The 13588-nt window shown below is 52.0% G+C and overlaps 1 protein-coding gene across 1 annotated transcript; it reads right to left on the bottom strand.

Annotated features, from left to right (window-relative positions):
* Positions 1-915: 915 nt before the first annotated feature.
* On the bottom strand, positions 916-11066 carry KLHL21 (kelch like family member 21). The gene is made up of 4 exons (XM_035118804.3): positions 9153-11066; positions 6630-7035; positions 3857-3929; positions 916-3358 (listed from the first exon to the last, which is right to left on the bottom strand). The coding sequence occupies exons 1-4, from the start codon at positions 10180-10182 to the stop codon at positions 3065-3067; spliced, it is 1803 nt and encodes a 600-aa protein (XP_034974695.3). The 5' UTR covers positions 10183-11066; the 3' UTR covers positions 916-3064.
* Between the last annotated feature and the right edge of the window lie 2522 nt (positions 11067-13588).

Below are 13588 nucleotides of genomic sequence, written 5' to 3'. Positions count from 1 at the left end.
CCCCCACTGTTGTACTAAGGTTAAGAAGTGCACCTGCAGCTTGCGGACCTTGGAAGGTTGCCCACGAGCCAGAATTCATCCCTAGGTCTGAAAATGTCTCTTCACCCCTACCTTAGCAAGAGCCACACTATTTTATTGGGCTGGCCAGTTATGCCCCATGGTCAATTTGGCTTGTATTAAATGCTAATCCTACTCAAAAAGTAAATGGACACAACTCATTTCAGCAGACCTACTCAGTTGGGTACCATGCATTAACCTCCCGTGCATATCCTAACTTCAGCTGCAGATGTAGGATCACAAGAGGCGAAAAAGCAATTGCGACTGCCAAAACTCCTGCAATGGCATGTGAAGTGTAGAGGTGAATATCCAGCTCATGCTTATTTTGACCAATGTGACGCAGGAACTGTTTGTCTGTAGTGGTTCAGAGTCAGGCTGCCTTTTCCTTCAACGTCGATTTCAGGTTGTTGCTCAGGCCACTGCTACTATGAAAAAAATCACTGGAACAGCAATGCTGCCTGGGGTTGATGGGAGTGGTAATCTAAACAGCTGGAGGCACCTGGCTGGGATAGCTCAGCCAGCAAGAGCATGAGGCTCTTAATCTCAAGGCCGCGGGTTCGAGCCCCATGCTGGGCAAATGATTCCTGCATTGCAGGGAGTTTAACTAGATGACACTTTGTGGCACCTTCCAGCTCTGTAATTCTATAACTCAGGCATCCCCAACCTTCGGCCCTCCAGATGTTTTGAGACTACAATTCCCATCATCCCTGACCACTGGTCCTGCTAGCTAGGGATCATGGGAGTTGTAGGCCAAAAACATATGGAGGGCCGAGTTTGAGGAAGCCTGAACTGGTATTATTTCCAATTTTATGGCTAAGAAGTGTGTAATCCAGCAAAACAGCACCCTATATGAACAAGTCTCCTTAACACACACCTTTACTTAACATTCAGCTTTCAAGTTTAAAAGAAAACAATAAAAAATATAAGAAATATCTTTGCTTCCGAGAGCATTATCATACAGTACTCAAGGTTAAACACAAGTATCTACAATAAAGTTAAAAATAAATAGGATGAAGGCAAATTCATCTGGTTCTAGAGATGGCACAGAGATCTTGGCTGTGAGTATGGCAAGGTATCATGAAATCTATTAATAGAGTTTAAAACAGCCCGGCACAAAATACTTAAACCTTACTCATCAAGTGAGACCAAAACAAGATGTCGTAAGCGGAAGCAGCAGCAGCAGCAGCAGGTCTGTAAACAGCTGGCAGACTTGAAAAGGAGCCTCTTTTGCAAGTGTGTCTTTTTCCGGCTTAGAGGAAGGAGGGTGTATATTTGGGGGGGGGATTTCAGTGTTTATTTGTGGAAAGCAGGGTGTTGCAAAAGAACCCCTGACCAAGTCTGAAGGAAGAGAAAACAACAGCTGACCTTAGTTGGAAAAGGGGAGGGAAAGGTTAAGAAATGAGAAACTGAAACAGCATCACAGAATCTGGAACATGACACACACACACACACACACACACACACACACACACACACACACACACCCCACAAGCAATGATGCCCCCACTTCCCCCAGGCAGCTCTGATGGAGGACCTCACCCGCCGTTCCTGCGGCAGATTCCCCCCCCCAGGGGTGGGGTACCAACCGAATCCTATAAATTAGCAGCCATTCTACCTGCACAATCCAGAAACAGCCATGCTTTGCCATGCATAGGGCAACCATACAGCAGCAGAGGCAGCCACTGTGGGCAAAGCCCTCTAAGAAAACCTCTTGTTTCCATCTTTGCTAGTGCTGTGCCTTGACAGCAACAGAGTCTCCTTCCAAATTGCACTGTGATAAGGCACCGACCGTGAAGAGCAGGTCCTACTGGAGAGCAGCCCCCCCATGGTCACTAAACTGGTGATGCTCCCCTGCCCAAAGCTGGCCACTCAGACTAAGGATACTAAGATTGAGTAGAAAAGAGCTCTTCTGTCTTGGGTCCCCCAGATTTGGAAGGACTACAACTCCCATCATCCACAGCTAGCTTAGTCCAGGGGTCAAGGATGATGGGTGTTGCTGTTCACCTACATCCGGGGAACCAAGGTTGAAGAACTCTGTGCTGATAGAAACAATGATTCTGGAGGGACCTCCTGCAACAGGAACCAATGGATGATATTCCAGCAGCGACATGCAACTGAAGAAATGGGCATCATTCAGGTTGCGGGAGGAAGGGGGGGAGGAAGAGCAGCCCCATGCCCAAGCTCTGGTTTTGCCAGCCAAATAGGACTTTTTCCCTAGTAGGACTTGGTGGAAGACCCAATGCACCAGCTAGTGACAGCAAAGATGTCCGGCTTGTTCTTCGGCACACAGGAAAAACCTTGCTGGATGCAGCAAAGGGTCCGTCTAAAACCCAACACCCCCATTTCCGACAGTGGTTAGCCAGAAGCTTCTGGCAAGCACAAAAGCTCTCTTGAGTTGCTGCTCCCTTGCAAACTAGCATTTAGTGGCACTCTAGTCTCCCATATGTGGAGGTTTCACTGAGCTAACCTGAATAAAAACGGCTGCTGGGTGTCTCCTGCAAAAACGCTACAAGGGGGGGTGGGTCACATCTTGTGGCAAGGAGTACCATAAATAAATTCAGTGTGGTGTGTCTCTCCTGAACCTACTGTCTTTCGATTTCATGGGGAGACCTCAAATTCTAGTCTTGAGTGAGGGGAAGGAAAGCCTTTGCTCTACTACCTGTGTTCTCCTCTCCATGCATAATGACTTTACGTGAATTGTGCCCATGCCTTCATTTGGCTATTTTTAAGCAAAACAGCACCAGATCATGTTAGCCTAAGGGAAAGTTTTCTGATCAGCGATTTTCAAACTCCTTGGGAACTGCCAGGAAGAAACAGGAGGAGAACTGGACACCTCCCTTTTCAGGGACAGCACTGTTGATCTCAAAGAGCCCGCTCCTTGCCCTCCTCGCCACCCACACAGCCCTCGCAGCCGAGGACACCCGTCTCCAAATCCTCTCCCAGCTTGCCTCCCCAAGAAGTGGCACCACAGATTTCCTACAGGCCCCAGAGACAAGCTGTCCGACTGTTAGCGCAACTCGTTCAGGTTCAGGTTGTGGAGGTTCTGGCGCTGGCGGTTCAGGCTGATGGCGTTGTCCAAGGGCCGCTCCTCACTCTCTTCCAGCGTCTCGGGCATGAACTGGCGGAAAATGCTGACACTGCTGTGCCAGAAAATCGGCTCGGGCAGCTGGCCAGCCAAGCTCCATTTGCGGGCCTCCGGATCGTAGGACTCCAGCATCGCCGAGAGTTCAAAGGTGTTGTCGTAGCCGCCGGAGACGTAGAGCTTCCCTCCAAGGACAGCCAAGCTCCCTCCAACGTGCACCTTTAAGAAAAGAAGAGCAATGTACAAACCAAGCAATCTCTTATCTACTCTGCATTTTGGAAGGTTGGTCGCCTGCTTGCTATGCTCCCAGAAGCCTTTTAAGGTATCATAAACCAAATTGTGCAGCATCGTTCCCGAGATCAAGGAGCCGGTTTTTTGTCTGTGTTCGGATGCAATTGGATGCCCTTTCAAACTGAAATGGTGGGCTGGACTTTTAAAAAAGGCTTTTCTATTCTAATAGCGACACCTTGAGCTGGCAGCAGATGGGCACAGGCGTAACATGCGGACAGGGTCTCTCTCCTGACAGCAACCATGCTGCACATATCTGCACTAACTGCAGCTCCCAGATCAAGTGCAAGGGATTCCCCACAAAAAGCACATTGCCGTAATCCAACCCTCTCTCGCTAACTTTTCTCCACTGCCATCTTTGGTCTGGACTCTTCAATCTCCTCCCCCTTCAATTCCAATTGCTGCTCTTTAAAGATCCGAGACCCTCACCTGGAGCATTGGAGGGATTTTGTCCCATTCGTTCTTTGCTGGGTTGTAGACGTCGACTTCAGCAGAGTCGTCCCTGCAGAAGGAAATCAAGTAGAGGTGACCGAGAAGAAGATCCAAACACCCCCTAGCCTTGTGGTTCGGATGGGAGGGAAGGCACGGTCCCCGAGCGTCTACTTTATTCCTTAACGGGGCATGGGGACCCAATCCACTCAGACCTCATAGCGCCTGGCACACACATGCAAAGTCTCAAGATTTCCAGGGCCTTTTGTGAGCAGCTTAGAAAATAAAGATTCTGGTTAGTAGGGTTGGTGGAAAGGAAGGTGAGGAGGAGGAGGAGGTCTTTGTGCAAACACACCAAACCTGCAAAAAGTGTTCCTTTCTCTGTTCTCTGCTTGCCCCCTCCCTTCCAGAGATTTGCAATCTGCTCTTTTCATAGACTCTCTAAAAGCAGCCTGTGGACCTCCAGATGTTTTAGACTATCAAGACTTTGAAAAGCTGATATCACTGGATCAAGTCGATCAGTTATGTGGAATTAATGAAGCTCAATATTTTTTAACAGGAACATGAATAAATGTGGAATTAATGGCTACTGTTTTGAATGCTATTGTACAATATCACCTTCCTTAGTGGAGCATAAATAATGCTTTTTATAGGGTGGGGCGTACAGGGGATGAGTTTATGGAGCCAAGGCATTGGTGGCCTGAACCACTGAGCTAGACTTTGGAAGGGGAGGAGCTGCCTGCAGTTTCCACCCATCTTTTTTTGGAGGAGGAGAAGGAGATAAAAGGAGAAACCCTAGAAGCTTCCCGAGCTGTGCTCCAGCCATTGCGTAATGCCCATCTCCTTGCTCTGTTCATCAAACAGGGAGCCTGACAGCAACAGGTGAGGGGTGTCGATGGCAAAAGAAATGCGCTTTTCTGACCCTTAGAATGGCAGGCTGCAAGCCTGTCAAGGCTGCCACAAAACTCCCAGCCGAAATGAAAGGGAAAGGCTCAGAACCTCCTCCTGGGCTGCTTCCTCCTCCCTTCCCAGCAAATGCCAAATGCCAATTGCATTCGTTAACTTCGTTGGGCAACTGTGTTTACAATGAAATGTGGCACTTAGCAGAAAAGTTTGGGAAGGTGGGTGCAGAGTGAGTGTGAGGGGGGGGGTCACTGTCCTGTCGGCTTTGGGAGCTGCAAAATGTTTCTGGAGCCTCTGCAGGAATCTGAACTATTTCTCAAGCCAAGCTCTGGAGGGTTGCAGAATGCACAATTGCTGCTGGGGAGCAGAGGAGCCAAGCTCTTCAGCAAGCAACTGTTAAATCTCAGTGGAGCTGGCAGCAGGAATTCCAAGCTTCCCGTTCCTTGCCTGCACCAGCAGATCGAAGATTCATTTAAGGCATCAGGATCAGGGGGCAATTTCTGCTTTCAAAAAATGATTTTCTTAACGTCTGGGGAAACGGGGTGCATATCCTGCCCCCAAATTAGGCAGACGCTAGCACTGCAGGAGAGAAAAGAGCCCTGCAGGGACCAACTGGTTATAGTAAGCCGAACAGGGGTGCGAGAGCGAGTTTCACCATCCTGGCACCCCCTGAGGGTTTTGTACTACGCCCTGATTGAGCTGAGAATCAGGAAAGTCCCTATTTGGACCCCAGAGCCATAAAGTCACTGGGTCCCCATGCAACAGCTCCCTGACCCAACCGCAATACAAAGAGAGTAATGTTGGCTTAGGGCAGCTGAAAGGGCGGCAAGCAAATCTATCTTTCAGATGCTTCAAGCATACAATTTATTAAAACAGGATGAAGCAGTTCATTCATTGGGAAGAGCATGCTGTACCCCCCCCCCCCCACAAAAAAAGATTATATGGCTTCTAGATGAAGAATGAGACTAAAGGTCACAAGGAAGCTCCCCACAGCCCCTGTTCACACAAAAGGAAATGAATGAGCCTCCACACCAGAGGAAGCCTCTTGGTGACTGTAGGGGCCACAGTTGCAGCAGTCCCTGGCCCTGCCTGGGCAAGTGAATGGGTGACTGATGGCTGTGAGTGGGCTGTGGCAGCTACAGTCACATGGAGGCTCCTCAACCAATGGGAGATTCCTGGCACAGCGAAGATAGTCACCCCATGAACAGGCCTTAAGCTGGTTCTGGAACCCATTTCTGAAGTCTACAGAGTGTGAGCTGCAACCGGAACAGAGCAGGTGCCCAAATCCCAACAAGGAAAGGGGCAGCTGACCCCTTCTCCTTCCTCCCCCTTCCTCGCCACTCCCTCGGCCAACTTGAAAGATAACAAGCTTATCCGAACTATTTTCAGACCTCGCTCGATCACGAGCTCAGCCCGTTACTGGCTGAAGGGCTCGAGTGCCTTTCAGGAACCTGACCTACGACAGCCCCTCTCGATGAAGGGCACCAGGGAGCCGCCTTTGGGAAGCAACAGGCACTTGGAAGCTCCCTTCCCTAAGCTTTGCCAACTTAATCTGCAGAAAGAGCTTTGGAGGTATGAAGCAAAGCTCCTTCTAGGGGGATGGGGGGGGCAAGAGTTCCTTCCCATCCCCTGCCCAGTCTGGGATGTTGCATAACTGGACCAGCATCCCACAACCCTTCAAAAACTCCAGGCAGATCAAACACATTCATAAAAGAAGCTTGTAAAAACTCCTACGCAGAAACATCCCCCTGTTTGTGGACTAGCGGGGCTATTGTGTGGGTGGGACGAGTGGCTTTTTTACAATTCTAGGTTGCATGCTCCCACCCTTACCCCATCTTGAGGAGATGGCAGCGGCTAAGGCTGCCCTTACCTGACAAAATACATCAGCCCGCCGAGAGTGACGGTCTTGGGTGCGAACGACCAGGGGGGCAGCTGCCCGCAGTTCACCAGGGACCACAGGTCTGACTCGGGGTCGTAGCACTGCATGACCATGGACTCCTTGCCGGATAAGGAGCCGGTGGCGTAGAGCTTTCCACGGCAGGCAGTGGTGGAGCAATTGTCCATGGGGTAGAGCATGGGCTGCAGGGGCTCCCAGGAGTCCAGCGTGTGGTCGTAGCGCTCGGTGCTGTCGGAGGCTACCACGTAAAGCAGCCCATCCAGGACCACGGAGCTGTGGTACTCGCGGGCCTTCAGCATGGGAGACACCTCCGTCCACTCGTTCACGCTGGAATTGTAGCGCCAGACGCAGTCGTAGAGCCTCGAGCCGTCGGAACCTCCTAGGGGCAGAGCACCGCGTCCCATTAGCACGGAATCATAGACACCCCCCCCCCCAGAATGCAGGACTCACACACAAGACTGTGGCTCAGGACACATGGTTCACCCTAACGGTTCACTTACATAAGGCAACAGCTCCATCTAATTGAGCTCCTTCGTACTGCCTTAAACCGTGCCTTCTTACAAACAGCAGCAAATTTCCTAAGATTTGGGGCAGAGTATTTCCCCTGGAGAATGCAGAACATGACTTTGATCCGTGAAGGCCCTCTGCTACACACCAACGAATGCATTTCTTAATTGGGTGAGAACTGCCCGCGTCCCATGTTTGCTTGCATGCCCAAATGCCCCTCGCTGAGATGCCTCAACATCCCTTCAAGCAAGACCAGGCTCAGATCAAACCCAGAAACAAAAAAGGGGTGCGCTGATTTCCTTAGGGGAAATGGGGTACACGGCCACTATCATCTGTGGCAAAGATGCTCTCAGTCTCTAACAGGAACCAACCTGTAGCTTGGGGAAAGCCGATGGCCCTCCTGTGGCACAATGGGTCAGTGCGTCTGGCCGTTAACCAGAAGGTTGGTGGTTCGAGACCACCCAGGGATGGCTGTGGGCAGGATTTGGACCAGATGACCGTCATGATCCCTTCCAACTCTACAATTCTATTCTATGATGGAGATGTGTTTGGCCAGGTGTTTGTAGAGCACCCATCAATCCCTCACCTTTAGCTGTTTTGGTTGGGGTAGATAGGAATAGCTGGGGTGGGAGTATAGGCTACCCACCTGTGCTGTACACAGACTTCAGCAGCATCCTTAGTCTGAAGTCTACAGGGCTTAACTACCGGTATGGTCGCAGAACCTCAGCCTGGCTGATGGGGCAGACTTCATGGCTTCTCCCCACCAAGAGGAAGATGTGCTCCTCTGCACATCACAGTGATTAGCTGTGGGCATGGGACTGGGGCCGTCAGCTACCCTTAGAAAAGCTCCTTTCTTGGCCCTGCACATGTGTGTTTGCAGGGTTGTGATGGTGAGGCTTTGCCAAGGGAGAAAACGTCTGTCCCAACGGCAGCCACTGGGTGGGAATGAGAGAAAATCCTCCTAATGTCTTTTGACAGCTGTATGGAGAACTCCCACAGGGAAGATTCCCAGGAGGGCGGCTGGTGCTGGGGCAGAGCACAGAGGCATCTCAGCTCAGGTGTCTCCCTCGCTGCCTCCTAGCACCCGCTCTATAAATAACTTGCAAAGCAATGAACAGGAAGGGGGCGTGGAGACTCACACAGAGCCCCTTGTTCAGCCTCCTCTCTCTGGCTTCCCAGGAGGAAGGTCAAAACAAACTGGAAGCTCCCCACAAGCTCAAAGGCAGATGCTGCTGGTGACACATATCATCATCTCTGAGCATCAGCCACACACGCTGGAGCTAAAGAAGAGCCCTGCAGCTGGATCAGGCCCACTGAGCCCAGCACAGTGACCAGCCAGATGCTTATAGGAAGCCGCAAGCTTCCCAAGAGTGATATGTCTGCAGCCTAACACAGTACAACACATTCAGCCGTTGGGCATTATTGACAAGAGGGAAAGGAGAGAGTGGATGGGGCCTCTTACCCTGGAGAAGAGCTGCCTGTAGGGTTTGGGCAGGAAGGTAGCTAGGTCTTTAGGGCACAAACCCATGCCACAAATTGGCAGGTGCTGACATGCATGGGTCCCCTTAAGATAAAAAGAACTGAACAATACAGCTGTATCTGATCAATGGCCTATCTAGTTGCACTTCCTGTTTTCACAGAGGCCGACCAGATGCCCCAAGGGGAACCCACAAGCAGGACCCAAGCGAAAACTGCCACTCTCCCAACTTGTTATTGGCCAGCGACTGGAATTCAGAAGAATTGCTGCCTCCATCCCTGAAGGCAGAGCCTAGCCAGGGTTGCTAGTAGCCATGGATACCCTTGTTTCCCCATGAACCAGTCCAACTCTCTTTTTAAAGCAGTTCAAGTTGGTGGCCATCACCGCCTCCTGCGGGAGTCCCGTGGTTTAGGTGCTGTTCGCGCGCCTTTTAGAGGGCACCCCTGTGGCAAAACCCTTCAAGCAGGGCTAGGGGCCCTCCAGCAACTGGCAGCCCTCCCGTCCCGGCTCACCGGTGACATAGATGTCGTTTCCGAGGGCGGCGGCGCTGTAGCCTCCTCCGAGGTGCTCGGGAAACTCGGCCAGGTAGCGCCAGTGTCCCGTGCGGGGGTTGAAGCAGTCGACGGTGACGAGCTCGTCGCAGTCGCGGTCGCAGCCGCCGAGGAGGACGAGGATCTCGGCCAGGCCGGTGGAAGGGCGCGGGCGGAGGCGGGCGCAGGGCGCGCGGTCGTGGCGGTCCAGGCGGCCGGCCTGGAAGAGGCGCGCCTCGGCCACCAGGCGCAGGCAGGCATCGGAGCGCGCCACCAACGGCTCGCCCTCGACGTGGGCCAGGAGGGCGAAGCGGCGCACGAAGGGCAGCCGGACGTGCGCCAGGAGCTGGGGCAGGAGCGGAGCGCGGACTGCCGGCTCGGCGCGCACCCAGCGCAGCGCCAGCGCGAAGGCCGCCTCCTCCTTGGGCACGCGGAGCGCGTCGTCGCGCAGGTATGAGAGCAGCCGCGGCAGCGGGAGGCGCTCCAGCTGCGCGGCCAGCTCGCCCTCGCTCTCGGCGGCGTGGCGCAGGACGCAGCGGCGGGCAGCAGCGGCCAGCGGGGCGCACGCGAAGGCCTCGCCGAACTCCTGCATCTCCAGGGCGGCGGCCGGCTCCAGGCGCGCCGCCAGCCAGGCCCCGCACGCCGCCTTGACGGCCGGGAACTGGAGCAGGTCGGCGGCGCGCAGCAGGCGCTCGGCCAGCTCCGGCCCGCCGGGAGACGCCACCCGGCCCGTGTAGGCGAAGTCGAGCAGCAGGGCCAGGCACTCTGGCTCCACGCCGTGCAGCCGCACCCGCGCCGCGCGCGCCTCCCGCAGCCCGCCGGCGAACATGGCGCGGAAGTAGCCCGAGGCCGCCGCCAGCACCGCCCGGTGCGCCCCGAACTCCCCGCCGCCCGCCAGCAGCGTCACGTCCAGCAGCGCCCGCTCCGCCCGTAGCGCGCACAGGCCCCGGAGCAGCGCCGACGCGTGCGCCGCCTCCTCCGCCGTCGCCTCTTCGCCCGTCGTCGGCTCCATTCTCGCCCGCCGCTGAGTCTGACTGCTGCCCGACGCCTCCGCGCACCCCTCGGCCGGCTCCTCCCTCGCCTGGGCTGGCGCCGGTCCCGCGCGCGCTCCGCCTCCTCCGAAGGGCGACGACGGCGCGCCTGGCTGGCTGGCTGCAGGGGCGCCGCTTTCAGTCGCCAAGCAGCTTCAGAGAACACCAGGCTCCTCGCTGCCGCCCTCCTGCCTCCAAGGGGGGCCGGGGGGGGGACGGCGGCGGCTCTCGCTTCAGCATCGGGAAAAGGGCAAGCCTGGGCACTGGAGAGGAAGCGTCCGCTAACACCAAGCGAAAGGCCACAGACGCTCGGCTGGATGTAAAAGGCAAATTGCTTGGAGCCTTCCCATGACAGTGGCGGGGCCTTTCAGCCTCCTTCTGAACCTTCACTAACTCTTTGCCAACAAACTCTGAAAGGCTCGTGGGTGCGCAGCAGGAAGAAGGCCCAGGGGAAAGGCTACCGGGATGCGCCTGGCGACAGCACTTCTTGGGACATGATCATAGCTACCCGCTGCGTGGCTACTAGTCACGATGGCTCTAATACTCTAAGGCTGTAATGTCTCTGAATGCTGCTTGCTGGAAACTGCAGGAGGAGAGAGTGACTTTGTGCTGGGGTTTCCAAGAAGGTGGCATCTTGGTGGCCCCTGCCAGAACAGAATCCTGGACTAGATGGGCCACTGGCCTCATCCAGCTGGCTTCTTTAATATTATGTTCACAGTCTGCACAACTCACTCCCTAGTGAACGTGCATAAGGTCAGGCTCCGTGGTAACAGCTACAATTCCCGCGTGGCATTTAATTCTGTTGAATTTATTTTACTGTATTTTATTTTATATATTGTAGATTTTTAATAAATTTAGTTTTTGTATGCTCCTTTGAGATTTTTTTGAGTACAAAGTTGCTTATAAACGTTCTAAACAAACAAGCCACTGAGTGAGCAGGGGTTGGGCCAGTCTTGTTTTGGGAGTAACTCCCTTTGAACTCAGTGAGGCCGACTCCCAAATAAATGTGAGGCAAGGCTTCGGGGACTTTCCTAGGAAAGGGCCCGTTTCACCGCAGTTTCACATTCTGATGCATGCAGATTGTGATGCAATAAAGAAGTAGTCACTAACACCCCTGTTCTAAATATAGTGGGTGACGCCAAGTAAGTCATACCTAGAGAGTGACTTAGCTGGATATCCCCCGTCATGGGAAATTAGTGGATCTGGCTCCTAAGCTTAGGACTTCACAGCTCCATAGTCTGGTGGTGCAATAACTCAAGTGCATCTCATTCTAGGTGCACTCAGGCGGGCCCTCTCCAAAAAGCAACAACTTAAGCAGTCAAGTACTTCTTTATAGTGCCAAAAGAAAGGGGGTTAAACAACTCCTGTTCACATGCATGCATCCATTATTATTTGACGGACTAGGACACTCGCATACTTACAGAAGCTGTGAAACCCCTCTCCTCAGAACTAAAAACAAATACAAATTATTAATGGGTTTTCCCAATACCCCCACCCACTGCAACAACACTGCTTTATTAAGATAGGTACCTTTTTTTTCCCAGCACCAAATATGGGGTTACAATCTAAAATTCACTCCAGCAAGTATAAAGAGATTGCAATGGGATAAATGGCAAAACATGACTTATTTCAGTTACACAAACTTGGTGACCTCTTGGTCCTAAGCAGGGCACGCCTTTGCCATGGAGCTTCCGAAGATGCCTGGTTCGAGTTGGGGCTGAAGTCGTAGCTTAAGTGTTTTCTCTCACAAAGGCCTCCTCTGTTGCAAGGACACTGCTTCTCTCGGATCTGCAACTGCTGATCAGCACATAATCGTGTCAGCTGCTTATATAAAGCACACCAGGCCAGATCCCGTGGCTGTAAACATCCCAGAAAAACTTTGCAGCAGAGACGTTTGCTTTCCTCAGCTGGGCAGTTTCCATTTGCTGTGCTGTTAGTACTACCAGTATTTCCCTCCCTGCCCCCCCCACCAAAAGAAATATTTGGTTTTTTAATAATTTTATTTATAGTTTTCATTTATATACATTTCAATAGTTGTAACATTTCAAACCTCGACTTCCTCTTCTTTCTGCGGTTCCTTAAATTTATTTTTATTTTATTTATTTTTATTATTTCCAGCATATTCTAAATTAACTTATTCTAAAATATTTGTTTTATTTTTTAATTGGGCAGTATCCAATGTCACTCACACTCAGAGGAGACCCATGGATAGGCAGAGGCTGCTTTTTTGCAATATCTGCATTTATTTACAGATTCCCCAATGGCTGGCATTTACATAGCAGACTCTGGATCTGTAGTCTCCCACTGGGAGAGGGGAGGGGGGAATTAAATCCAGTGGTCCAGGGATTGAGAGGAATCTCCCTAACAAAGGGAAGGTGCTTGGCCACACTGCCAGGGCCTTTAAGGCAATCCCTAGCACTGCTGCTGGGTCCCATTACTGTAAATAACAATCAGGAGTCTGTTGGCAGGTAGGACTTGCATTGACACCATCAAAAACCCATAAAAGCATAAGGTTCAATTAACTCTATATCTGCTGGTCTCCTCTACTGATCTCTCAAGGATGGAAGGGCCCATATTGTTATTCTTTGGATTCATGCTTTTAAAAGGCATGTTTATTGCTACTTCTGAAAAAGTGAACCGCCTTGTGTGCCACCAGAGGCTATGCAACCCCCTCGGACTTTGCATCAGTCTGGGAACTGTTCTGCGATTTTTTTTTATGACCAAACAATCTCATGGTTGGCACATTAATACTAAATATGATTTTATCTGGCAACGTCTATGAACAGCTGATATATTTTGGTATAAATACTGCATGAACCGTGCAACCTGCCATGGAACATATTTTATGCTATTTGATCTTTGTAAAACGTTTTTTAAATTTTACCTTGCATTTTTACCCCTTTTGTTTTTATGACTGTTTTTATTATTTAGTTTGTTTTGTTTGCTACATTTGCAAATCTTGTTTTTAAAAGTTTATAGACACACGCGCGCGCACACACACACACGCACACAAGAATTACAGGGACCTCTGAAAGGGTTTCGCGTTATTGCGGAGTGTCCTGAAGCTTAATGAATTGCGACCTCAATTGTAAATAACAAAAACCTTGCAAGATTTCCTGTGAACTTCCAGTGCCTCCCAAACCCCGGACGGGAAATTGCCCATCGGGATCCCTAAAAAGGTGCCAAGCTTCCGGGTGAGTGTCACAAGGCAGAAGCGAGCCAAGAGACTGACGCACGTGTGCCCGTTCTCTCCCTTCTTCTCCGCCTCCTTCCTCTCCACTGGGTGATCTCTCGGTGGAGCTCAAGGACTACGATTCCCGGCTTGCCATGCGAGCGGCGCAGGCGCAGTGCTGCCGCCAGACCAGAAGGCTCCTCCCCACGCGGGCG

Source organism: Zootoca vivipara, chromosome 6 (genome assembly GCF_965207765.1).
Source record: "Zootoca vivipara chromosome 6, rZooViv2.hap1.1, whole genome shotgun sequence".
Classification (NCBI taxonomy): Eukaryota; Metazoa; Chordata; class Lepidosauria; order Squamata; family Lacertidae; genus Zootoca; species Zootoca vivipara.
The sequence above is the reverse complement of the archived record's forward strand: the minus strand, read 5'-3'. Positions and strand labels throughout refer to the sequence as shown.

Excerpts from the sequence above, each read along its gene's own strand:
- KLHL21 (XM_035118804.3), bottom strand. The coding sequence starts at position 10,182 with ATGGAGCCGACGACGGGCGAAGAGGCGACGGCGGAGGAGGCGGCGCAC. Across the intron at positions 3,930-6,629 it reads GGGCTGATGTATTTTGTCAG|GGACGACTCTGCTGAAGTCG; the intron begins GTAAGGGCAGCC and ends TTCCTTCTGCAG. Across the intron at positions 3,359-3,856 it reads AAATCCCTCCAATGCTCCAG|GTGCACGTTGGAGGGAGCTT; the intron begins GTGAGGGTCTCG and ends CTTTTCTTAAAG.